The following is a 27340-nucleotide window of genomic DNA, read 5'->3' as shown; positions in this document are numbered from 1 at the left end:
CCTCACAATCACCCAATCACAGAACTCGACCGTATAATCACTCCGTTCTATGACCATGCCCAATGAGCGAGTACAATCACAGCACTGAGTGGGAAGTGCCTTCACCCGTCAATCACAGCCGTCTTTCCTCGCTTTCATCGGTGTACCCTATACTGGATTCAGCCAAATATATATATATATATTTTGGGCTCTCCTTCTATACCTGTGCTACCCCAGAGTTCGCCCCCCAGAGCTTTCTTCTCTCCTAATATGTCCTGGCCCGCCTGCCCGATGCGGTGACGGAAACTGGGGGTGTTAGTGGCTCTTCACAAGCCCCCAGGCTGGCTAAGTGTCCAGAGGAACAACAAAACCCCCACTAACACACACTATGGCCTTATGCAGCGTATTGTATTCTAGACAAAATAAAAACGCGGAATTGGGGACGACCCCCGGTGTCGCTTGGCAAAAAACACTATGTCACTATGATCGATATCTAATCAGGAAATGACCTATGTAATTATTTAGCTGTGCATTGGTAGTCTGCGGCATGGTCAAATAAATATCACTCAAGGTCAAATAAATATCACTATGTAATTATTTACCTTATTATTTAAACCATATACCTTATTTACCTAGTTATTATTTACCTGCATTTACATAGGTCACTTAGGAAAAGGCCTTTTGCTTCGGGTTGCATAATGCATGAGAAATATTGTTGCATCCGATAGAGCAGGACTAAAATATTTAACTGAAATATTTACAAACTACACAAATATTTAAAATACCGTACTTACAAAATACTATTTACAAATACGCAATATTCATTAATGTACAAAACACGGTACAATGGAACGTTTGATGGCACGGCATCATTTAATGCCAATTAGATAGTGAAGCATGTGCACTAGGTGGTGAACGCTATGGAGGCAGTTGTCAATAATTAATGGAGGTAGTTGTCAATAATTAATGGAGGCAGTCGGTACGCTATGGAGGCAGTTGTCAATGTCTATCTTCCTTATGGCCTCCTGGAGTACTGCGCGTGATTCTGAAAGTAATTCTTCAGGTTAACTCTCGCTGTCTTTTGTCGATAGTTCAGGTTAACTATCGCTGACAATCCGAGCAATTGTCAGTCTCTCCACAGCATATTTCGGGTGGTGTTGGCGGCTCTTGGTCATCATTGTCCTTTTCTTTTCATGATATCCTCCAGCTCGGCGTTAGTCCAATCTATGATCCCGAAGGAGTATGTTAGCACTGGGACTGCATAGGTGTTTATGGCTTTAACTGTGTTCCCTCCGTCGTTCAGCTTTGCTTTCAGCAGGCTTCTGAGTCTCTGATATTATTTTTCGGTCAGGCAGGCCTTAATTTCCTGGTGCTTTAACTGCTGAGCCTGCATCATCCCCAAGTATTTGTAGGCCTCAACCTCTGTCATGGCTTCGATCTCTTTACCAGTCTGCAGCTAGTAGTTTCGGTTGGCTAATTTTCCCTGGTGTAATTCGTGGGTATTGCATTTGTCTAGACCAAATTCCATCCTAATATCATTACTGAATTCTTCGGTGATCTGGAGTAGTTGCTGGAGGTGTTTCTCGGTTCCTGCGTAGAGCTTGATATCATCCATTTACATCAGGTGGGTGAGGGTGTACAGGTTCTTCCTTCCTTATTTGAGGTTATATCCGTACTTGCTACTGTTGAGCATTGTGGATAGCGGGTTAAGTGGTAGACAGAACCACAATGGGTTCAGGGAATCTCCTTGAAAGACTGCTCTCTGATTGGGATTGGCCTGGTTGTGATGTTTTCGACTGGTGGTGTTCCATTTCGCCATCGTTTCTCCTACGAAGTTTGTCACTATCGGATTGACTTTGTAGATGTTCAGCGCCTGTATTAGCCAGCTATGAGGCACGGAGTCGAACGCCTTGCGGTAATCGTTGTAGGCTGTGTACATGTTGCGGCGCTTCTTGTAGGCTTGCTCCATAACCGCGGCATCTATGGTTAATTGCTCCTTGCATCCTTTGTTCAGCCGCTTGCATCCTTTCTGCTGTTCGGCCATTATGTTCTGGCTCTCCAAATGGTCTGATATCTTGCTGGTTATGCAGCTGGTCAGGATCTTGTACATTGTTGGGAGGCAGGTGATTGGCCTATATTTCGCCGGGTTTCTTGTATCTTCGTCTTTAGGCTTCAGATATGTAATTCCTTGAATGAGAAACTTCAGGATTGTCTCTAGGTGTCTTATCATTCGGGTGACAATAATAATATAATAATATAATATAATAGATGATAATAATATTAATAATAATATTATTATTATTATGGATATTTATTGAACAATAAATATCCCAAATAGCGGTGTTCATTGTTCGTTGTTAACTCTTTAAATATCCCTGTTTGGTAATATAATTGGTACCTAGGCTGTGGGCTCATTAGGTCATACATTGCAACCAACCAAAGCACCAAGCAACTCTGAAGGCAGTAATTTTAAGTTATTATTTATCACGAGAATACAGACGTGCTTATCGTTTATTCACGCTTGTCTGAATCGTTTTCATTTGGACGTTTAGAACACTGTCCTTATTGCCAAAGTTAAAACAGTTCTTACAAAAATGCCCGTATTTTTATTTTAATCAAAATCTCTCAGCAACTCTCCAACAGTCGGTATCTGCAAGTTTCCTTCTGATTTCTCAACTACAGCCAACGAGCTGTAGTTGAGGAATCAGATTACTTTTATTCAAAAACTCTCCTCTGATTTGAGAGCTTCATTCAATTACCAGGAACTGTCATACCTTTGTACTCATCCGGCTACTAAATTCTATTCCGCAGTGGAAGGCTCCATCTTGTTGATTTTCATTATTTGCATTATTTTGTCGATAGGGGCTTTGCACCTTGGTATCCTACCACATATAGGATAGTACCCAGGCCAGTTTCATCATGCCTAGAGACGGGCACCAGGCGGCAGCTGCCCAGGTGTTGGCTGCTCCCTGGTGGCGAAATAGCCTAGAGTTTCTTCGCCATCACAGAGAACAAAGGTGGAGATGGGCTATTGCCTTGGAGCCACCATGATACACATACACACACAAGCCCTGGATGATGTGAATGGAAATGTATATATAATTATATATAAATCTATATGGGTTTTGTACATATATGAATGTATGTAAACTGTGTGTATTAATAAATGGGGGAAAAAATGGTATACCACAGATATGTACGAAAATACCACACTAAGTATCTTGAAACAGAATGTATTTCATGATCGAACAGAGAAAGAAATTTTACTTACCGCATCATAGTCAGAGATGACTTCATTAAGAACTCTCAGGCATTCCAGACCTTGGTTATTCACTGATTCTTCAGTATAAAAGTCCGAGAAATTTGGCATAGCAGCGAACAGGACTCCAACAGCATCATAACTTTTGCTGTATAGTTCCTGCAACGCAAAGCGATCTTGGTTAAGTTTTACAAGGAAACTATACCAGAATGCAAAAACGTATTCAATTGACATATCAGTATGGAAGAATTCAAAGTATAAAATTTATTCAATTATAAATAAAAATTGTTCATATAGACAAATCACGTAATTTTTATGCGGAGGCTCAATAACTTGGCCATGATGCAAAGCGGTTTCTGTCATCCTCTCAGGAAAGGCGAGTCTTTTATCAAATTCGGCCGGCCACGAGAATCGACTCCAGGGCCTTTTCCACGCGGTATGAGAACTCAGCAACGCTACTCACGGTCACATGCGAGGGTTCCATTATTTTGATGGTATTGTGTCCTGCCACAGGGCGGATGTAACATAAGTAGATAACTAGGTAACTAGGTAAGTAGATACATAAATTTTTTTAAGTGAAAATAAAAATTAAATCAAGCAAATATTAATGACATTTCTTGTAGTAGCTGAATTCTCCAAAAGACATATTTTTACCACTACGTACCGCAATTGATCATTCGCCGACACCTGTTTTACTATGGCATTGATAAGATCCTAAACTGGAAGTTAGAAATCTATAGAAGTAAATAATTTTCACAAAAGCATTTAGTATTTTTTTTCTAATAATAATACTTTATAAAAATATATTTTTTATTTAGAAAGTAATGTAAAAATGCGTATTTGTGAAAAATTTGTTACATCTAATTATCTCCAAGTCAGAAGGTTTAAAAAGGTGGCAGCTCTGTAGTTAAATACCTGCCCACTGATTGTTGTGCATTGATGATGTATATGGCGCTTTGCTTAGTGTTTTTATGTTTTGTTTGTGCTCCTGCGAATTGGTGATTTTTGTCCAGTTAACGCCGTTTCTAGAATATGAAATATTACTCTTCAGTTTCATGAATATCTGGTGAGTCTATGGTCAAATTATGAAATTTTATTGGATAGTTATTGAAGATCAGCCATTGAAAATTGGCATTCAATTATGAGTTGAATGTGAACATTTCCTTTTTTTTTAGGCCTAACGTGGCTTCTATATACCGTAAGTTAACATTGATATTTATGGAATACTGATTAAAAATTTTAATAAAATGACTACACTGCTGTATCTATAAACCAATAATAAGTTTTAATTTGGCTAATAAGTATGTTTTTAACAAACTTTTACAATAGTTTCGGTTTAAATATTGGAACTATATTATATTAATAAAACTGCTTGAAAATTTGAGAAAATAATTACTGTGAACTTTTCTAAGGTAAAGTTTGTATGGCTGAAATTTCGAACCAAGGTTTATATTATTTACGAAGGTTTTTGATAGTTTCGCTTTTCCATTTTGTCAGCCATTCTCTTGCTGATCCTAATTGCTTTGTGGCTTTTCGCTGATTAAATTTGCTACTAAAACTATTATAAATTTTGCTACTTACGGCTTGGGCTTTTAAACTGTGTTAAGACCAGAGTAAAATATAACTCGAGAGTTATATTCATTGCTTCGCCCATGCGGCAGTGTGTGACCAAGGAAAATGGAATACAGTATACGGAGATGCCGCCTTCACAGTATCGAGAGTTGAAGCCGACCCACGAGGTTATCTCTTGGAATACTTTGCATAAAATATTAGACTTGGTATAGGAGATGTGCTGAAATGAGGCATATTTTTCGAAAAAAATACTGCCTTGATGACTTCATTTATTCTCTCAGTTAAGAAGATTTTCTTGAAAAATTCGGTAAAAAAGGATCTAGGCCACTCAAAAACATTAGATTTCACAGGGAATATGCTTAAAAAACATATTTTCAGAAAATATGTTTTTTAAGCATATTCCCATGAGGATTTTATTTTATTAAGAGAATTTTGGAAGTATAGTCCCCTGTTTGTTGAATTGAAAAAACAGAACTAGTAGCTCTAATTTTAAATGTATTCTCTTTTTACTATACATTTATAATTTGATTAAAAACAAAACAAAACAGGTCAATTAGAACACATAATATAGCACAAAGGAATACAGGTAAACAATGTTTTGACTAAGTAGTACCAGAGAGCCTTGCGCCACTCGGCTTCAACTTTGAAGCAACATTTCTACTCCATAGGTTCCATCCTCCTCCTTGTGAGGACATCGGGTTAGCTTCATGCGTCAACTCCTTTTTTTTTTTGGAGTGTTTATTTCGGTTAATGGTCGAAACTAATATAAACTATTAGTCGTATCTGATACCTAGTATTAAAATTATTTTAAATGTTTGATTATTCTTTCAGTCAGAAAGAGAGAGTCATTATTAGCGCTCTCATGATTTCCAAAATTTGTGTATAAAATAATGGCCAAGGCGGAAAAGGGGGAAAAATGGTGCTCACCTCATCTGTCATTCTTCGTCCCAGAAAATGCTTTGCTACATGGAGAGGTAATATGTTGTAAACAAGCGCTTCGTTTTTCAAACGCATATCAGCCACCATTTCTTTTTGCTGTTCCACTTCTTTTTGCCAGAGAAATAAGCGACGAGACGTCTTTTCAAACTGTAAAAGAAATAGCATTCTGAAGTCAGTAATGGCTAAGGAATGGCTAATAAAGTCAGTAATGGCTAAAAGCACACGCACCACTTTTTGGCCCATCAAGCAGTTCCATGCGGCATGATTTGTGAGGAAATCTTTTGTATTTTATTTCTTTATAATCTAATTTATGAATTATTTTATTTATTTGAAATCAGTTTTCCAAACTATCACTGAAATTGCATTTTTTAAGGTTTGTTATTATTTTGTTTTTTATTTGGTTTTTAGGAGCATTAGCAACTAAGGCTATATTGCTTCGGGGATATGCGGTGGTCATTCCCTGACCTTTCCGCATTCTCCGTATTTGATGTTACACGGGCTCGAACCCCGAGTCTAATCAGCAGTGCATAACGTATGCTATGCACTGCTGCTCCTGCCCACCTGGCTACGGAGGCGCCATTTTTGAAGGATTTGATATCATAAATAAAAAAAAAAAGTCCAGTTTTTTTTTTGTATAAAAACACTTGATAATAACTAATTCTAAGTATCAGATTAAAACACTGCACTCCACTTATGAGTAAAATAATCGAGTTAATTGAAATAAATGAAATTGGACTTCAAAAATAATAATAAAAAAATAAATAAAAGATCGCAGAGCCATAGCATTTATAGAATAAGTCAATTCATATTCGGACGCTATCAATCTATGTTTATTGACTAATTCAGTAGCCGATGTTAAAAAAAATAATAAATTTAAACTTAAACAATAAATAACAAAGCTGAAAAACGTTTTAATAAATAGAGCTTGTATATAGTACAATGCTTACAGAGTCAGGAGTTTTTTAAACACACGTTGCAATTATTTTGATGAATAAAGCGCTCTATAGAATATTTTTGTAATAATTTAAATTTTTTTAACTACAATTACATACCTTAGAAAATTTCAGTTAGCAAAATTCCTTTCATGCAGTGTACACAATTATATCTTAAGTTAGTTTTGATTAACAGTGTATATGAACTTACCTGACGATTGAGGATCAGCAGACTAATTGCAATAGCGATTACAACAACTGACAGCAAGTATTCATGTTTAATGTTGTTTCCCCTGAAATATTAATACATATATATTCATTTATAAGAAAGGTGCAATCTGAAACATTAAAAGTAAGAGAAATAGAAAAGAACTGGAATACAGATCTACAATTCACCAACCTACCAACGCTTGTTGGACAAACACCCGGCCTCATCCTCTGATTGGAGGAAACTGTGTGTGTGGCTACTAAATGCATATATTTTGTCGAATAACGGTGAACACCAGTTACCTCAGAATTCGTTTCATGGGGATAACCTACGCTGAATGCGCGACATGACGTAACAGACTTAGAGAGGGAAATAGTAATTGGTTGCCACGTGAGGAAAATGTCTATGCATGCTATTTGTACTCAGGAATTATATACACATTCCCAACTGGACTGTTAGAAAAATGCTGAAGAAAGGGAAGTTGAGAGCCCACGAATTGAGTCTCTGGACTCCTATTAATACCTGATCTCAACAATACCACCATTAAACAACCAGACACACGTAAAATACTGACTCACTGGAGCCCACAGAATCTGGTTGCATATATCTGGCGATCAGACCTTAGCTGGCATTCGCTGTAATGGAAATGAATAATAGCAGCACTGCCAATGTCTTATGTGTTCATATTTAATTCGGTCGTCCCCTTTGATTGGTCGCACGCATGTGTGCCGCACACATTACACTTATGGACGGTGCGCTTCTGGACAGTTTTGCAGCAATTTTATAGAATAGGCCCTTATACCTTCCAACACGATGTTTTATGCCACAAAGCAAGGATTGTAAAAGCATGGTTTGAAAAAAATAATCCTGGAACATTGCACCGGCCAGCACAGATGCAGAACTCAACTCATTTAAACATCTCGTCGTGGAACCTACGAATGTTTTAAAAGAGTGGAGCACGATACCACCAGCTTTTTACCAGAAATCGATAACAAGTTTTCCATGACACGTTGAGGCAGTCATTATGGCCAAAAGTGGGCCAACCAACCCACCATTTTTTTTTTTTTTTTTAGAATAAATACATGTTTTCTTTATAACTACAAGTGTTCTGCAAGGGGGATCTAAGAAATGGGCAAACCAATATAGGGGCTCCATGTTCCGTACGGAATACCAAGCCAGTAATTTCTATTAGGGTAAGAGTGTAATGGTGGATGAAATTGTCAGCACATCAAAGGCTGCAGTTTACATTTCAAAGATGCTTTTTATATTCAGATAACAATAAAAAGGTTAACATTCATTATATAGCATGTTTGTTAAATTATTAACAATGAACAAGAGGTGAACTTATTGCTATATTTATTTATATAATAACCACAAACAACACATTAAAAAATATATATCTAGCGGCTAAAGAAATTCAATTTATTCGAAGTACTCTTTGAACCTTTGTTCTTGCTAACTGCCCAAAATTTTCGACAAAACTAAAGTTTCAAATTATTTTTTTTTAATAAATAAACTTGCTAAAACCGGTTACTTAACGAACTCGTCTGACCCAGGTGGTGTCGGAATATAAACAGAAAAATGGCATTATCGTTCAAATAATTTCCCAGTAATGATGCAGATCTGCGACCGTTATAGAAAAAAATAAGATATAAAATCAAAATTCTCAATTTGTAAATGAAATTAAGTGACTGGAGAAAGCCACTTCATTAAACAAATCGTGCATTGTAACTCCTAATTCATCAGAGTTTTGTTCTTGAACAGCCCCGTTGGTATCTCAAGGTATGAAATCATTTCCATGTTGACATGCACTATTGATGTAGAGATAGTGAACGGGTTGCCCACGATCCTCTTGAGCCATATCAGGGCCCAGTCTTGAAGGAAGTTTTAATATATGAAGTAGAAGTTTGCATTGGTATACTGTCGAAAGAAAAGGATATCTATTTAAGATCTGTTGTACTGATGTAGAGTTTTAGGCACTTCGCCGACTTTGATCATACTGTTTCTTTGTGTATTATGTCGATACAAATGTGTTCACTGGCCGATTTGCATGTTTTTGCGGGCTGAAAACTAAATAACTCACAGAAGACAACATTACCCCCTCCTTTTCTTACTCCTGAATACATCATGAATAGTCAAACTAATAGAAAAAACTTATCTGCGAAAAGATCTAAACCTCTCAATCACTTCCTCGTTCATTTCACAAATATACATGGTCTCAATTCCATTCTCAATGATGTTTTCTAGTTTGAGAAACCTTGCCCTGCACAAACAGCATCAACTTCTCGAATATCCATAACTAATTCCTAAATGCTGATCCCCAGGTAATTCTGCAGTGGGGCAAAGATAACTTAGTTGATTTCAGTTCTTCTAAAACTCAGTCCTGTTTATATCTCGCGAAAAGGATACTTCTGCGCCTTTTTTTATCTTCGATGACACTCAGATTTTTAGACAAGATCATATATCCCTATTAGGATTATCCTGACTTCTAATCTCTCTTGACATAAACATATCACAAATATTATCTCCTCTGCATCTAAAACACGGGTTTTCTCTTTCGCATTACTTTTCTCTTCCAAACAGCTGTTCACTCTGTACAAATCCGGCTTTCTATTGAATATTGTGCCCACATCTGGAGCAGTGCCCCAAAACCTCCCTCAGGCTTCTAGATTCCATTCAAAAGAGGGCAGTTAGGTTAATTAATGACCCATCTCTAACAAAGTCTCTCTATTCTGTCTCTTAGAAGTTCTGTTTCTGCTGTATGCCTTTTCTATAGCCAGTGTTTTTCTGAAATGGCTATAATTCCCGCACTCTTTTCCAAACCAGTCCAAATACTTTCTGCAACCAATCAGCATTCTTTTACTGTCCAACTTGAAACTCGCAGAACCAACTTTTCTTCTTTCGCATTTATTCCTTAAATTTCCGGTTTCTGAAACAACCTGCCTTCATATGTATTTCCTGAAAATTACAATCTACAGAAATTGAAGTCTAAGTGCAACAAGTGTCTTCTTTCATCTTCTCGACCTTCAGCTCATGCACAGTATGAGTACTATAGGTAATAAAAAAAAAATAAAAATAAAAAAGCAGCCCTACTCACTCCGCTTCAGATCGGCTAACTACAGTCCTGATTGAAGAAGCTTATAGAAATTCCTCTAGTCTACAACTGGACTCGAAATCAGACTTCTCCAAAAAAAAAAAAAAAAAAAAGGGGCATGTGTTCAAACCACGGTATTATCACCGATGACTTGTGTATCAAGAAGGTTTGTTGTGAAAGATCTTTGCTGTAGTGATGTGTAGAGGGTCGATGGTCTGCTACCGGAAAAGTGGTAAACTATTCCAAGAAGTGTAAGCTTTTCAGATTTTTAATAGAGAGCATCTAGTCAGTACAGAACCATAACATTTAGATAGATTTATTTCCATATATTGACGCTTTCTTATTGACGGATTTTTAAACTATCCGAGAGAAAATATCATACCCCTCTGCAAGGGAACGTTAACTGAAATCCACTTGAAAGGTCACGATAAATTTCCGCATTACTAACGAAGTGGAACTGGATTTTTCCAAGATGCGGAGTATAACTTAAAAATAAATGAATAAATAATTTTCGCTAAACTAATAAAGCGTGATGAACGTAACTGCAAGATACCTCTTGCCACTACTTACGTGTTTCCGTACGTCCGAAGGTCATACAAACGGAAAGAAGAGCTCAGTGGCAGATTAATAAGGAGACACTGGATTATTACGATTAAAGCCATAAAAAGGAGTTTGATAAGATGACTAACGTGCGTCAGAACAGTGATTGCCAACATTCCCAAAAGAGAGAAATACACCAGGTATTGAGGAAATATCCACGGACACGCCGATGCGTATGTCTCTAATGACGTCCTGTTTTTATGGATAGCAACACAGGACACATCCTTTTCCGATGAATGAAAGACCTATAAAAAAAAAACAAACAAACAACATTTTAGTATTTAAGTAATATGTGGAGATAGTCAGTATGCAAATACAACATGTAAGATATGTTGTATTTGTATGTATTTAATCAGTACTATCAGATGTTAAGTATTTCATTAACTATGAACGATCAATTAAAATAAAGATAATAACAAAGATCTGTAATAACAAAGATAATAACAAAGTCACACTCACGGTTGAAATAACATGAACAGAGATCCACAGAGACATCATTATTATTACCACAATCAAACGTAACCACTCCTTCTTCTGTAAGGTATCTGATATCATAGTGACGGGCTTTGGTAGATCTGACTGAAAAAGATTTTGAAAAAAGAATGTGGAAATGGCCAACACAACAAGAAATAAAAAATATGATAAAATCTTTACCCATCCGTCCAACTCATATATTTGAGTAAGAGTTTCACATTGTAATTTATTTATAAGAATGCTGTATACGTTCCCGCTTCAGACTTTTTCAAAGCTGAATTTGAATGTATTATGTGTTTACTGTTTAATAGTTAAATTAATGTAATATGGTAAGTGTAAGAAATATTACACCAAAATGTAATAATTTTGGTGTTATACTTCTTATTTATATATGATTGTAGTTAGAGATTGAGTAGATAGCCTTATGACAGGTTTCAGCTTGGTTAAATTGCGATTCCATCCAGTTTTCTGTACAGAAACATTGCATATTAAGGGAACTGTTCTTGATATATTGACGATCGTGGCACGATGCCAAGATTAATAAACAGAGAATTAGTATTAGTAAGGCACAATGACGCGACGAACGAATTTTTCTATATCTGTCAAGGGAAAAAAAAAATCCAATTGTGCTTTAACTTAGACTCATTGCTTCTGCCACGCTGGGAGGCGACTTAGTTCGTTGTCTAACAACCTACTGCTCATTTTTTTTTACTATAATGCTCATTTACAATCTGTTCAACATAACGAACATTAAGTAAATCTTATGTATGACAAATGTCAGTAGGATTGTCTTGAATGAAGGAGACATCCAGCGACGACACTTCTGTTGAGTTTACTTAACCACTGACGACTGCATTCACACCGAATAGATTAGCTTAATTAAAACATTAAGCACTACACTAAGTCAAGCGGATGTTGGCGTTTTAGTCTTCTTGGAACTTCGCTGTTATCCAAAGGGTTCATCGCCAGGTAATTTGGATGCACTTCTAGTCGTTGCTGGCTCGTATTTCTCACTGTAATTGCGTATTTCTTCTTTTACCATTGGCATGTTCAGGTCTCTATGTATCATTTTATTGGTGACATACCAGGGCGAGTTGGTAATGATATTCAGCATCTTTGATTGAAAGCGTTGTAGTATTTCTATATTTGAGGTGCTGCGGTACCCCAGAGCTGGATGCCATACGTCCACACTGGTTTCAGTATGCCTGTGTATATAAGTAGCTTGTTTTCCAATGTTTAACTTGGAATCTCTTCCACTTAGCCAATACAATTTGCTAGCCTTTAGCCCAAGTTGTTTCCTCGTTGTCCAAATGTGCTTTCTCCAATTTAAGCGTCTGTCTAGGTGGATGCCAAGGTACTTAGCTTCGTCTACTTGCGGTATGGCATGGCCATTTAATTTCACTGGTGGGCATGTTTCCTGTCTCACTGTAAATGTAACATAAATAGATTTCATCTCGTCGGTTTTCATGCGCCATGTTTTTTTTTTCCAAGCTTGTGTCTGGTTAAGCTGTTCTTGTAACCTTTGTGTTGCAATTATTGGATTTTCATCGGTTACAAGTGCTGCTGTGTCATCAGCAAATGTTGCTACTAGGATGTTATCCTTAACTGGGAGGTCAGTGGTGTACAGGGTATACAATACTGGCCCCAATACTCTCTGTGGCACTCCAGAGAGTATTGGGTATAACTGGGTTTGTTCTTCTTTCAGTTTCACTTGGTAATATCTTTCCGTGACGTATGATTTAATAATTATATATAATTGGTGAGGTACTGCCTGCTTCAATTTGTATAGTAATCCTGCATGCCAAGCTTTGTCGAATGCTTGGCTGATGTCTAAGAACAGAGCCGAGCAATATTTTTTTTTTGTTTACAGACAATTGCTGATAAAATTGACAACTCTATGCACTTGTTCAATAGTGCCATGTTGCTGTCTGAATCCGAATTGATGTGGCGGAATTAAGTTTTCTTCTTATAGGATCGGTTTCAGCCGTTTTAATATTAGTTTTTCTATTATTTTTGATAGTATTGGTAGTAGACTGATGGACTGGTATGATGTTACTTCGTTGGAGAGTTTCCCAGGCTTTAGTATCATTATTATTTGGGCAACTTTCCATGCTGCTTTCCATAATAGCCCACGCGTATTATGGCCTTGTATATGTGCGTTAGACGCATTAGTCCTTTTGGAGGTAATTTCTTGAGTATTTTACCAGTAATCAAATCATACCCCGGAGCTTTTTTTGAATTCAGTTCTCTTTGTATGATACTCCTAACTTTAGCTGGCGAGAAGGCTTTTACAGGTGGAGACAGTGAATAAGAAGCTTAAAGATAACGATGGATTTTTTCTTCCTCTTCTGCTGTAGATTCAGAAGGATATGGTTGGAAAACTTTTGCCAGTTGTTCAGAAAAAGTGTTGGCTTTTTCTGAGTACTTTTTGCTCAGTCACCTGCTGCTCATAGGCCCCAATCCACAAGCTGTACTCGGACCGCGCCATAATAAGGGACAAGACAGTCCTGCACAACAGACCGGACATAATCCTTGTCGACAAGAAGGAAACGTCTACCTATCTGATTGACATATCTGTGCCCAACACTGGCAACCTCCAGAAAACCCACGAGGTAAAGATCAGGAAGTACACGGACCTAAGAGAGGAGATCAAAGAGATGTGGCATATGCAACAACTAACGACTGTCCCGATCATTGTGTCAACTACCAGTATGGTGCCAAAGACCCTACATAACAGCCTTAGCAGCAATAGGTCTCCCAGAGAACACCTACAAGGAATTCCAGAAAGTCACAATCCTGAACACCTGTAGGATAGTCAGGGAGTTCCTCGACCAGACATAACAACCACCCTGTGCACGTGGTACCAGTACTCGTCACGGTGTGGAACTCCCCATCATATATGCATAATGTAATATGCATGTATCCCTCACAGGTGTTCAGCTATATAACCAGGCATATGTTAATGAAGTTCTGAATCTCTTAACCCTTATTAAGATGAGCTAAGATGATTCATTAATATTATATTGTCTGTGTATAACAAATAGTATTACAGTAAATGGCCCGACGTAGACAAGTGGTAATACACGAGAGTCAAAAGCAATACGCTTTTGCATAGATTATAGTTCAAGCTCGCCTGACTGTTAATGAAATACGATTAACAATTCTATACATGTTGAAATTATTAGTTTTGAACTCCTGTGGCCTCGTTTTCGTGCCGGAGTATAAACAGAGCTTTTTTTTTTTAATGGTGTAGCAAGAAAGTTGAAAGGCGTATGTCCGGTACTGTTCGCTTACCTTTAATGCAGAATTTCTTAAAACATTTTTGTATAGTCGCCTTCCTTTTAGTTTTTTACAGCCTCACTGACTGCAGTTTAAAATTTACAAATTAAGTACATGTTTGGGAAATTCAGTTCTGAAATGACCTTGTTTAATTTAAGTCACATTCTGCCCACTACATTTATAATAGCTTGAAAAAGAAGAAGCAAAAAAAAAAAAAAAAAAAAGTCTTGAAGCAAAAGAAAACGTTAGTATATGAGAGGCTTCTCACAGGGCCGGGTTAACGCTACGGCTAAACCGGCCATGGAGAGGGGGGGGGCTCACTTTCAGGGTAAATATTTTCTAAAGTAGAGATAAAATTTTCTAATAATAATAGTTTTTACGGATGAGGGAAAAATATGTATCAATGTGTGGATGAATAAAACTCTCTAAAAACAAGTTTTTTTAATAACCTATATAGTGTTTGTATTTAAATATACACTGTGCTGCCACTTTATTAGGTACACCTCTGCTGTGCACACAAATGGCTTGTTCCACAACGTTGCAAGTCATATGACCACAGATGTGGATATAAATGCAGCAGAACAACCTTTCTAGTATCGTTAAACGTACAAACCGTAGCAAGAATGAGGAAAAGGAATGATCTAACGGATTTCGAACGTGGCATGGTAGTAGGTGCAAGACGTACTGGACAAAGCATCTCTGAAACGGCAGTTCTCCTGAACTTTTCAAACATCACAGTTTCAAGGGTGAATCGAGAATGGTGCAACGAACAGAAAACATCCTCTCAACAGCACTCCTGTGGAAGAAAATCGCTTGTTGATGAGAGAGGTCAGAGGACGATGGCTAGAATTGTGCAAGCAAACAGACGGGACACAATGTCGCACATCACGTCAGAATACAACCTTGATGCGCAGATCAAAATATCGCAACGGACCACTAGTCGCACTTTGTCGCGAATGGGCAATAACAGCCGACGGCCAAATCGCGTACCTTTGTTATCAATGAAGAACAAGAGAGAACGCCTCCTGTGGTCACAGCAATACCAACACTCGACTATCGAGGATTGGAAAACAGTTGCTTGGTCTGACGAGTCGAAGTTCCTGGTGCATCATGTTGATGGAAGGCTCAAAATTTGGAGAACACAACATGAATCCATGGACCCGTCATGTCTGACGACTACTGTGCAAAGTGGGTGGTGGGGGCAGTGTTATGGTGTGGGGAATGTTTTCTTGGCACACGTTGGGTCCATTGATACCCATAGATTCATGTCTGAATGCAACATCGTACTTAAACATCGTTGCTGACCAAGTCCATCCGTTCATGTTGATAGTTTATCCTCAATCAGATGGTTACTTCCAGCAGGATAATGCGCCGGTGCACAAAGTCCAAATCGCTATGGAATGGTTCAAGGAACATGACAATGACTTTTCTTTGCTGCAGTGGCCCTCTCAGTTCATGGATCTCAATCCTATTGAACATCTTTGGGATGAGCTGGAAAGGGCTGTTAGCTGCAGGCTTATACCTCCGTCGAATCTCAAGGAACTGCGCGACACACTCATGTCTGCATGGTACTCCATTCCTGCACAACATTTTCAGCGTCTTGTTCAATCCGTGCCTAGACAAATTCAGGCTGTTTTGAAGGCTAAAGGAGGCTCAACACGCTACTAGGTAGGTATACCTAATTAAAGTGGCAGCACAGTGTATATATATATATATATATATATATATATATGTCTGAGGCTCCTTTAATATATATTAAAGGGACCTCAGATTTAAACTTGACCGGGGCCTATTTCATCCTTAATCCGCCCCATGCGCGGCTACTTCTTGCCTCCTCCTCCAAGGAAGCAACTCACCTTGGTTGAGGTTCCCTGCCTAAAGCACACCGTTATGTATGGTGGGGGGGGGGGGGAGGTGGAATCCTATGAGGGACATCCACAGAAGCTCCAATTATTTTACCAATTTTTATTTTCTCTACTAAATCTATATCTGTATAGACTCAAAAGATTATATTTTCCGAATTCGATCGTAATTTGCAACTTTATGCGTTGATGAAATAGGTAGTTTTTTGTGTTGTTTTTTTAATCATACGCCTTAGCATCAAATTAAACTCTCGTAACCACCGGAAATTTTCACGAATTATGCCAGCTGTGTAATCGCTTGGTACTGGTGAGCACTTCGTTTTTGCGTAATCAATAATTTTCCAATTAGTCAGTCACTGATTCAACTCACCTGTATATTAGTGTTTTTAAAGTGTGATAGGTAAGATAACACCTTGTGTGGTTCTGGGAGTAACTTCAATGAATGATATCACAAATTATTGCAATTAAAGACTCCTTATTTAATTTTATGTTACCATAGTTATGTTATTATTATTTTTTAAATTTAAATTTGAATCAGCTGGAGATGGGCTCTCAATTACTATAAAATATTAAAGTAAACTAACAAGTATACAAATCCTTATTAGATTAACTGTTTCTAGTACATATTAACTTACTATTGGGAGAAGGGATGCAGCACTGCATAGGAAGAGGGATGTCAGCACTAGAAATCCCACTGCAAGTGCCAAATAAGGAACAAAGCCCCTGGATAAAAACAGAGGGGAATAAATTAAAGATTTGGTAATTAAGTAAATAATTTCCTTTAAAACTGCAAAACAGTAAATGAAATCTAAAGACCATTTGCTCTAAAGGTGTATTGATTGTGTGTATTGTATATGTGTGCTAAACAAGTTTTGCATTCCAAGACATGTAACAATTTCAAGCAGATTGATCTTCTTAATTTAGAGATTAAATATGGTAAATTAACCTTCTTAATTTACATATACTAAAACAGTTCTTGAAACAGTAATAATACAGTAGCAGCAATAGAAATTGCATTGTGTACTTAAACTTTATTATTTCTTTAGCACATGGAGTTATGCCACCTGAGGGCATCATTTCATAATCCTGTAATATTAGGATGTTGTTGCATCATTCTGAATGCTTTCCATTTACAGACTGTGTAATAGATGTACAAAGGCATTAACTTACTAACACATGCCTTCACTTTCTATTCAGCAGCAGAAATAGAGCATACAAGCATTATTGAGATAAATCTGTAGTTTGACATATCTGTAAAACAACCCTTATTTACTAGTTTAAAATTTAATATTAATTCAATATTAATAACAGCAAGAGTTATTTTTTAATTAATTATTATAAAATAATTACTAGCCTTAGGCCTACTGTAACATTCACTTTTGAGCCTTTTAAGTTCCATTTATAAATGCATAATAACAATTGAAATTGAAAAACTCAAAGTGGTTCTTATTGCTATAAGATTAATGATTCTCATAGAAGTTAATTCTTCTAGAGTTCAGTTTTTAAGTTGATTAAGTTAAATTTTCAATCAGTTTTATTTTTGGTATTAAAAACTAATTCTTAAACTATAATGCAATTCAGAATGAGTAAGGTCAGTTTTTTAAAAACTTTACAACTCAAGAGTTTTTAAATTCCTTTCATTTCTATATTATTTTAACCGTTTAATCACATGTTGAGGTGAGGCACTTAATGAGAAGGCTCTTGCTGTTTTTAATATTGAATGAGCAAGGCTCAGTGACTAGCAACCTTTGGGATATAACTTGAATCATTACTTTAAATGCTATAAAACAATTAAGTGTTTTCCACTGCTGAGCATTTTGATATTATCTGTAGTAGCAGTCATATCTCTGTTGTCCTAGATGACAGTACAAGTGTTTCACTTGTTTGGAGAGGTCTGGTTTGAACCACTCACTTGGAGACTGGAGGGGGTTCTTTAAGACCTTTTCTTTCAGGGCTGTAGTTAGCTGATTCAGGAAGAGGAAATAGGATTCCTCTATAATTATTCTGGGTTTTTCAGCTCGCACAACATCATGGCCCTTGAATACACGTAGCAGCATGGTGCATGTATATGTTTGTTTGTTGTGAAATCAAAAAGAATAAAGATCTGTTCAGTTCTTTATTCTTTTCATTTTCACTTATAGACATTATCAACTGCTCTAGAGTTTTTTTTGTCCAAAATGGCTGGTTATGTTTGAAAAATCAGTAATAGTTCGATTTAAAACCTTGTATGATTTCCTTGTATTTGGATAATTGTACTTGATGGTAATGTCATAAACAAGGCTTGTACTAAACCTGGTGCAAGTGTTACTACTTATCTTCCGAACAGAGTTCATAAAGTTAGCAAACTTATATGCCTGCAAAAAGTTTCTAGTAATCGTGCTTGTTAGGTGTGTAATAATCATGCTCAATACTTTTATTATGTGTGTGCTATTTCTGTCCACTTATATTTTTATTGTGAAATGTTTTTATTATACCAGTTTTTGTTTATTAATTAAATTATTTAGTTTATTTCACAAACTGTCATATATTTCTATAATAATAGTACTTAGACAAGTATTTTGTTCTTGGGCATTTATCTCTGTCACTTCACAACTTTTTGATGACTTCTGTTATTCATAGTTTATCTATCTTTCTGTTTTCGCATATTCTTTCATGCCCAGACTTATTGTCCTTAATAGTCTCTATGCTTCTTACTCTAAAGTTGCAAAAATTTTGCATAATTTTATTTGCAAAGACAAATTTAAAATTTGAATGTTCTTTATTAATAAATATCCTACTTGATTGCACTAGTCATCTGTTTCATTTACTGATGTTAGTATAGCAAAGTTAGACTCAAAAGAAAAGACAATGTGCCTTGCAGTCTGAAAATGTATTATTTACAATATAGAATAAGTTTTTTAATAACTTTTATATTTGATATAATGTGTTTTTATTAGCAGATCTTGCAATTTGCAGCTTGTTGAGATCTTGTAACTCCACACAAAGTATGCTCCATAGCTCAAGCTGTTTATGACTATAATTTACTATTAAAGACCCTTTGGCATAGTGTAGAAGCTTCACATTTATATCTCCAGCTAGGAGTTATATATAAAAATTTATTTGGAAATCCTCTTTACTTATTACTGTATTAAAGTTCAAGTAAGAAAATTTAATAGTTACAGATGTTTATTTGTTCACACAATATGTAATAAAATAATTCAAAGCATCTGTATCTGTTAAATAAATACTAATACCTTTTCAGTGGGTAGTATGTACCTGTAGTTAGTTCACTTTTAAATAAGGTTTGTGAAAAATAATTATTCTTCCTTTTCTTAATTTATAAAAAGGTTTAAAACTGTAATATAACTATTGATTTCATCATCATCAATGTTGATGTCAGTTAAGATTATCAGTATTAAATGTTTCATTGCAACAGTATGCTCAATAGCAGGAAATAAATAATACTAATAATTACAACTCTTTATACAAATACATTTATATTATCAACATCTGTTTGTGTTAAAACTTTAATAATTGGCAATGTGCCATCTTTTTGAACTGATTTCACCCAAATTTAATCCAGACATACAGTTATGAAGTTTGGCAGTCTGTTTAGGTATCCACAACATGATTATAAAATATAAATAAAATAAATTTTCTGTTTATACTCCAGGATGACCAAACAGTTAGAGGAGTTCACAATATAGACAGAATACAAGAAACAGCACCGTATGTAGCAGTCATTGGCTTGAACCCAGGTCACTCAAGGCACGTGTAATTATGCACCAGTGCGGCTGACCACTCGGCTACGGCGATGCTCATTAATATGTCTTTATTTGTCATTTTCATTTATTTTTCCATCAAGATCTATTCCTTTATTTGCTAGTTTATGGAATTTCAGAATTAAAACAGATCTTAGTGTGGTTCTTCTTATTCTTCATTGCATAATAATATATTACCTCTTCTTTGGAAAATGGTACCTTCTGCAACATTCCTATCTTTTAGACAGTGTTTCTATAGTATACTTTCCAAACTGCCTTTTTATAATGCCAAAGTAGAATGCTGTGCCTTCATAGATACTACAAGAGTTAGCTGAAACTGGCAGCCATCAGATTCATTAGTCAGTGTAAGATGCTCCTCTCTCCTTATATACAAAAAATTTGTATGTGGAGATGAACTCATTCATTAGAAATGTTGCTGGGAACCCTCACCAGTTAAGATACTGAACTGGATATTTACTTATTATATTTCTATAATTATTTTTATTTTTTAATTAACCTCTATTCTGTGGGGTTTATTCTATATCAACATTTTTGTTGTCCCACAAACTTTTGCAAAATGATATTCTCATTTTCTCTCAAGTATTACAGGTGATACAGAATAATATGATAATTTGTTTTTTTCTTTCTTTCTTAGCCATAATTATGAGATCATCCTTTGATTCAGGAGAGGTCCCTGCAAACTGGAGATGTGCAAATGTATCCCAAATTCACAAAGGGGGGATCAAAGAGTGACACGGTTAATTACAGACCTGTTAGTTTAACAGGTCTGTAATTCTCCCAAGTTCCTAGGAAAATAATGGAGTCACTAATAAAATAAATAATGCAGATAAGACTGCAATTATTCTTCAAACACAGCATGGGTTTGTTAAGGGGAAATCTTGTTTTACCAATTTGATTGGTTACTATGATGTGGTCACAAAGGAACCAGATGCAAAAAAAAAATAATAATTTTGATATCATATACTTGGATTTCAGGAAAGCTTTTGATACTGTTAAACATTAAAGACTGCCATACAAATTGGAGCAGTGTGGTATTAAGGGCAAGTTGCTGCTATGGATAAAGGGATGGTTGATTGGGAGAAGCTAGAGAGTGATAATCAGTGGACATTGCTCTTCGTGGACTAATGTTATTAGTGGAGTCCCTCCAGGTTGGTGTTGGGCCTATTTTTTTTTTTTCTGTATTTATCAATGATATTGATGAAGGCATATCAGGCTTAATGTCCAAGTTTGCAGATGATACAAAGGTTGGCAGGATGGTTAATAACAATAATGAAAGTATGCTACTGCAACAGGATCTAGAAAATATAGGCCAGTGGGCTGAAAAATGGCAATTGAAGTTTCATAAATGGAAGGTACTGCATATGGTAGCAGAAACGCCAGAGTAACGTAACAAATGTGTGGTACTACACTCAGGGTAGTGGAAAATAAACAAGACCTGGGAATAATTGTTCAGTCAGATATAAAGTTCTCTGAGCAATGCAGACAGACAAGCTGCCAAGACAGCTTATGAGGTTTGTCAATGATACACAGGAATTTTGCTAGCAGGGATATGGAGGTGATTATCCCATTGTATAAGGCAATGGTCAGACCACATCTTGAGTATAGCATAGAAGTCTGGAGGCCTTGTTTTAGGAAAATGTGGAGCTGCTGGAATGAGTACAGAGAAAGGCAATGAAATTGGTGAGCAGAACAAAGGGGTGCTCTTACCAAAAAAGGCTTGAATTCTGCAAATTGCAGCATCTGGAGATTAGGCACCTGTGAGGTGATCTGATTGGGGTGTTTTTAAGGCTTTGAATGGATTGAGCAAGCTCATTGCTAATGGGATTCTTCTTCTTGCTCTGACCCCACACACACACACACACACACAAGGGGACACAAATTCAGATTGAGGAAAATTAGTTGCAAAATAGATGTGCAGAAATTTGCCTTTAGCCAGAAGGTGGTTAATTGTTGTGGAAGTTGATAGTTTAAATTAAATTCAAGGAAGAACTAGACAAACTATTGGAGGGAATGAATAGGTAAAATGGGAGGTGTTGTGGATTTTTTTTTTTTTTGTGGCAGATGCTGTATAAGCTTGCTTTGGTGCATCATTGCCCACTGCTAATGCTAATAATTTACTGACAGATGTTACCTCCTATTCCATATTTCTCTTTAATCCTGCAATATATAATGCCTTTGACCCTTAACTAGTATAGCTAGTCTCATACCTCAAGATGCCAGTTTTAATTATGTTCATGTAAATATCGGTAAATTTGTAGAATATATTTGATGCTATTTTAATAAACATTTTACCTGTTGGCAAGTTTTTTTGTTTTTGTTTTTTTGTAATTAACTTTTAAATTCTGCTTGTGGTCTGTGAGAGGCCACAGGCTGAATTTAAAAATTAATTAATTTGCACTATACTGTTTACATACTATTTTTGGATATATTATAATTAATGCATAATTAATGTTTTAATTTTTAATTTTGTTCTTATGGCAAGCTTAAACAGCACTAGCACCAGAAAAGCCAACACTTCCCATTTCAACCAAACTTTTGCTGAAGGAAAATTTGTGCACATCTGACCATCCTTGAGGAAGGATGGTTGCAGGACAAATGTGCACTTCTCTGAGCAAGAGGAAGGATTTCATCAGCATTAGAGCTTATTCAATCCATTGAGGACCTCACCTCAATCAGATATGCTGCGGGGTGCCTGGTCTCTTGATGTGCACAACTGGACCCTTTCTTGGTAAGGGCACCACTTTGTTACCCTAACTAATCTTGTTGCCCTTCTCTGTACTCATCCAAACAGCTCCACATCCTTCCTAAAATGAGGCCTCCAGACCTGTATGCAGTACTCAAGATGTAGTCTGACCATTGCCTTATATAATAAGATAATCATCTCCTTATTCCTGCTAGCAAAATTCCTGTGTATATCATTGACTGTAAACCCCATAAGCTGTCTTGGCAGCCTGTCTGCATTGCTCAGAGAACTTCATATCTGATTATACAATTACCCGAGGTCTTTTTTCAGTGGAAGACTGCTGTACAAATTGGAGAGGTATGGCATTAAGGGTAAGTTGTTACAATGGATAAAGGGTTGGTTGAGTGAGAGATCACAGAGAGTGGTAATCAATGGACACTGCTCTTCGTGGACAAATGTTATTAGTGGAGTTCCTCAGGGTTCGGTGTTGGGCCCATTGTTGTTTTGTATATTTATCAATGATATTGATGAAGGTATATCAGGTTTAATGTCCAAGTTTGCAGATGATACAAAGGTTGGCAGGGTTGTTAACAACAGTAAAGACTGGATCTAGATAAGTTTGGCAAATGGGCTGAAAAGTGGCAACTGAAGTTTAACATTGACAAATGCAAAATACTGCATATGGGTAGCAATAATTCAAGAGGAACCTACCAACCATATGGTACTACACTCAGGGAAGTGGAAAGTGAATAAGACCTGGGGGTAATTGTGCAGTCAAATATGAAGTTTGCTGAACAGTGTAGAGGGGCTGCCAGGGCAGGTCATGGAGTCTTGTCAATGATATATAGAAATTTTGCTAGCAGGGACAGGGAGGTGATTATCCCGTTATACAAAGAAATGGTCAGGCCACACCTAGAGTACTGTGTACAGGTCTGGAGGCCTCATTTTAGGAAGTATGTAGAGTTGCTAGAATGAGTACAAAGAAGGGCAGCGAGATTGGTGAGGGGAACAAAGGGGTGCTCTTACCAAGAAAGGCTTAGGTTCTGAAAATTGTAGCACCTGTGAGGTGATCTGATTGAGGTGTATAAGGCCTTGAATGGGTTGAGCAAGCTGAATGCTGATAGGATTCTTTCTCTTGCTCAGGTTAAGAACCTGAGGGGGCACTGATTCAAATTGAGGAAAAACAGCTGTAGAATAGATGTGTGGAAATTTGCCTTTAGCCAGCGGGTAGTTGATTGGTGGAACAGACTTCCATCTTTTGTTGTGGAAGTTGATAGCCTAAATAAATTTAAGGCTAAGCTGGACAGGCATTTGGAATGAATGGAGGGGTGAAATGGGAGGTTTTTTTTTTTTTGGCCGATGATGCATAAGCTTGCTTTCTTGCATCGTATGCCTCTACTAATGCTAATTTTCCAATGCCCTGAGTAATACCACTCAGTTGGTATGTTAATATGGGATTATGCTACTCATATGCAGTGCTTTGCATTTATCATTGTTAAACTTCAGTTGCCATTTTTCAGTCCTAATACTTTTCTAGATCCTGTTGCAGTAGAATTACTGTTATCCTGCCAACCTTGTGCCATCTGCAAACTTTGATATTAAGCCTGTTATGCAGTCATCAATATCATTGATAAATATAGAAAAAAAATGGTCCAAATACTAATCCCTTCAAGACTACATGGCGCCTCCGTAGCCAGGTAGGAAGGAGCAGAGTGCCTAGCACACGCTTCTTGATTAGACCGGGGTTCGAGCCCGTCACCACCAAATACGGAGGATGCGGAAAGGTCAGGGAATGACCACCGCATATACCAGAGCAATATTGCCTTAGTTGCTAATGCTCCTAAAAACCAAATAACAAACAACAACAAACATCAAGACTCCACTAATAACATTAGTCCACAAAGAGCAATATCAGTTGCTAACCACTCTGTCTTCTAACACTCAGCCATCCCTTTATCCATAGCAACAACTTCCCCTTAATGTCAGACTGCTCTAATTTATACAGCAGTTTTTTATGTGCAATGGTATCAAAAGCTTTCCTGAAATCCAAGTATTTGATATCAAAATAAATTTTTTGTATCCAGTTCCCTTGTGACCACATCATAGTATCCAATCAAATTGGTCAAACAAGATTTCCCCTTCACAAACTCATGCTGTGTCTGAAGTGTAATTGTGGCATTGTCTAGATGATTCTGCATTATTATTATTATTATTATTAATAATAGCCATATGGTGCAAGGAAGCCTGAGGTTTATGCTGCACCGGCCAAAAAAAAAAAAATTTCCCTATTACCCTGAAAGAGAGAGAAGTAGAAAGAAATCACCAAGAAAAAGAAAAATGATGATATCCAGCTCACGACCCTGGGTGTGCCAAGCCCATACTCACCAGATGTGAGCCCCTTTACTTCTTTTACCAGCTACTCCATTATTTTCCCTGGAACAGGAGTTAAATTAACAGCTCTGTAATTACTTGTGTCACACTTTTGATTCTCTTTGTGAATTTGGAATAAATTTGAACATTTCCAGTCTGTACGGACCTCTCCTGAATCCAATTATGCTCTCATAATTATGGCTAAGGGTTTGCTTACTTCCTTTGCTGCCTCTCTTAATATGATTGGTGGTTCATTTCTTATGTTTAACTTCAACGATTTCTCTTCTGCTTTCCTCTCAGTTATTACAAAACCATTTAGCCCCTGTTAGAGTTTGATAAACTGCCAGTATCCCCTTCCCTAAAGAATTCCTCTTGTGTGAATGTAGGTGCAAGAATACTCATTCAATTTGTCAGCGACCTGAGCATATGGAACTAATGTGATTCAGCCCCTTCCTTCTGCTGTTAATATAAGCAAAGAAATATTTGCTGCTTCTCTTTGCAGTTCATTTATATTGGTTGAGTGAAAGTTTCTCCCATATTGAACTATGTTGATAAAAAATGAAGCAAATCTATGTTGTCTTAAAGTTATCTTAATAGCTGTATTATTTACTTAAAAAATTGGTTTGCCCTGTGGGTTTCTCTGAAATCTTTATAATACATTTTTTTTTTATTTCACTATTTTTATTCTTTGAAGTTTAATAACTTTATTGATTGCCCATATCAATACAATTTCTATATTTCTTGACTAGTTTATCTTTCTGAATCATTATAAAATTTAATTGCAGCAACCATCCATGGCATGTCACTTTTTTTAATTGAAAAAGTGTTCACAGAAGTACCTTTATTGCAGTAGTAATATCTTTCAGTTTGTTCCATAAGCTGGAATAATATGGGGAAGTTTATTCACAATAGACATTCATGTTAAAGTATATAATGGTCTAAGCACTCAACTGGGAAATTTTGCTATTACCAGTGTTTGATATTAAATGATTTTTTCTTTTCCATACAGTTGTAGATGATATTTTTAAAGAGTTTGTTCTTGGAGTAAATTAGGAGATATGGTTATAACATTGATGCTGCAAGGAAAAAGACTAAAAGAAGTTACAGCCTTTCCTTGCATTTCCTGTAGTCTTTTTATTCCATAAATTGTATGCTCAAATTCAGTACAGTGCAGTAATTGGCTCCCACTTTATCAGTTCTCAAGTGATATAAGTTTAAATTGAAGTTTCCAGTAATTGTAATTCTTGAAGTAATATACTTTTGTTGAATAATATAGTGTGTTCAAATTAATGCAAAAAATATTAGCTGCTTGGAAAGGTGAATAAACCTATATTGTAAAGCTGTGTTTAGAATCTCTCCTAATCAAATGAATTCAACAGTTTTCAAAATAGGAAGTAGTAAAAGTTAGTTTCACAATAGTAAAAGAAAAGCTATAGAATATAATATTCTATAGCTTCCTACTTTCCTTAAGCTTACACTTCTTTTTTAAATCTGAATATGTTACAATTGGCCACTTCCGTTAACTTCTAATAGAAGTTAACGGAATAGTGGGTCCGTTAACTTCTAATAGAAGTTAACGGAATAGTTAGTGGGTCCGTTAACTTCTAATAGAAGTTAACGGAATAGTTAGTGGGTCCGTTAACTTCTAATAGAAGTTAACGGACCCACTGCCGTTAACTTCTAATAGAATATTGCTCCATAGATCAGTTCACCAAACTGATTGTCCTTCTCTGCACTCGTTCCAGTAGATCTACATTCTTCCTAAAGTGAGGCCTCTAGACTTGTAAAGAGTATTCAAGATGTAACCTAACCATGGACTTATACAAAGGGATAATTGGCTCCTTATCCCTGCTAGCAAAAATTCCACGTCTGACTGCACAATTACCCTCAGGTCTTTTTCATTCTCTACTACCACACAGTTGATAAGTTACTCTAGGGTTTCGGCTACCTATGTGCAGTACCTTGCATTTGTCAATGTTAAACTGTCATTTCTCAGCCCATCAACCCAATTTTCCTGGATCTTGTTGCATTGCTCACCCTGATGATTGTTGTTAACCACGGTGCCAACCTTTGTCATCTGCAAACTTAGACATTAAGCCTCATATACCTTCATTGTTGATAAATATTGAAAACAACAATGAACCCAGCACTGAACTCTGGGGAACTCCACTAATAATGTTAGTCCAAGAAGAGCAGTGCCCATTGATAATCACTCTGTCTTCTTTCACTTAACCATCCTTTTATCCATAGCAGCAACTTGCCCTTAATGCCACATTGCTCCAATTTGTAATTGACTTGGCACAGTATAGCCTTAGATGCTAATGCACC

At 36.6% G+C, this 27340-nt stretch overlaps 1 protein-coding gene across 1 annotated transcript in view; it reads right to left on the bottom strand.

The window, feature by feature from the left end:
- LOC150077154 (adenylate cyclase type 3-like) overlaps positions 1-27340 on the bottom strand; it is a 99748-nt gene that overhangs the window by 5664 nt on the left and 66744 nt on the right. Inside the window, exons 11-16 of the mRNA XM_090386616.1 lie at positions 16834-16921; positions 11043-11162; positions 10554-10828; positions 6893-6974; positions 5738-5896; positions 3251-3397 (exon numbers count right to left, since the gene is read on the bottom strand). Of these exons, the coding sequence (XP_090242742.1) occupies positions 3251-3397; positions 5738-5896; positions 6893-6974; positions 10554-10828; positions 11043-11162; positions 16834-16921 (871 nt within the window). The remainder of the gene's footprint in view (positions 1-3250; positions 3398-5737; positions 5897-6892; positions 6975-10553; positions 10829-11042; positions 11163-16833; positions 16922-27340) is intronic.

This window comes from Mastigoproctus giganteus, chromosome 12 (genome assembly GCF_048544385.1).
Source record: "Mastigoproctus giganteus isolate SK-2022 chromosome 12, ASM4854438v1, whole genome shotgun sequence".
Classification (NCBI taxonomy): domain Eukaryota; kingdom Metazoa; phylum Arthropoda; class Arachnida; order Uropygi; family Thelyphonidae; genus Mastigoproctus; species Mastigoproctus giganteus.
This window is presented reverse-complemented; position numbering and strand designations above follow the sequence as displayed.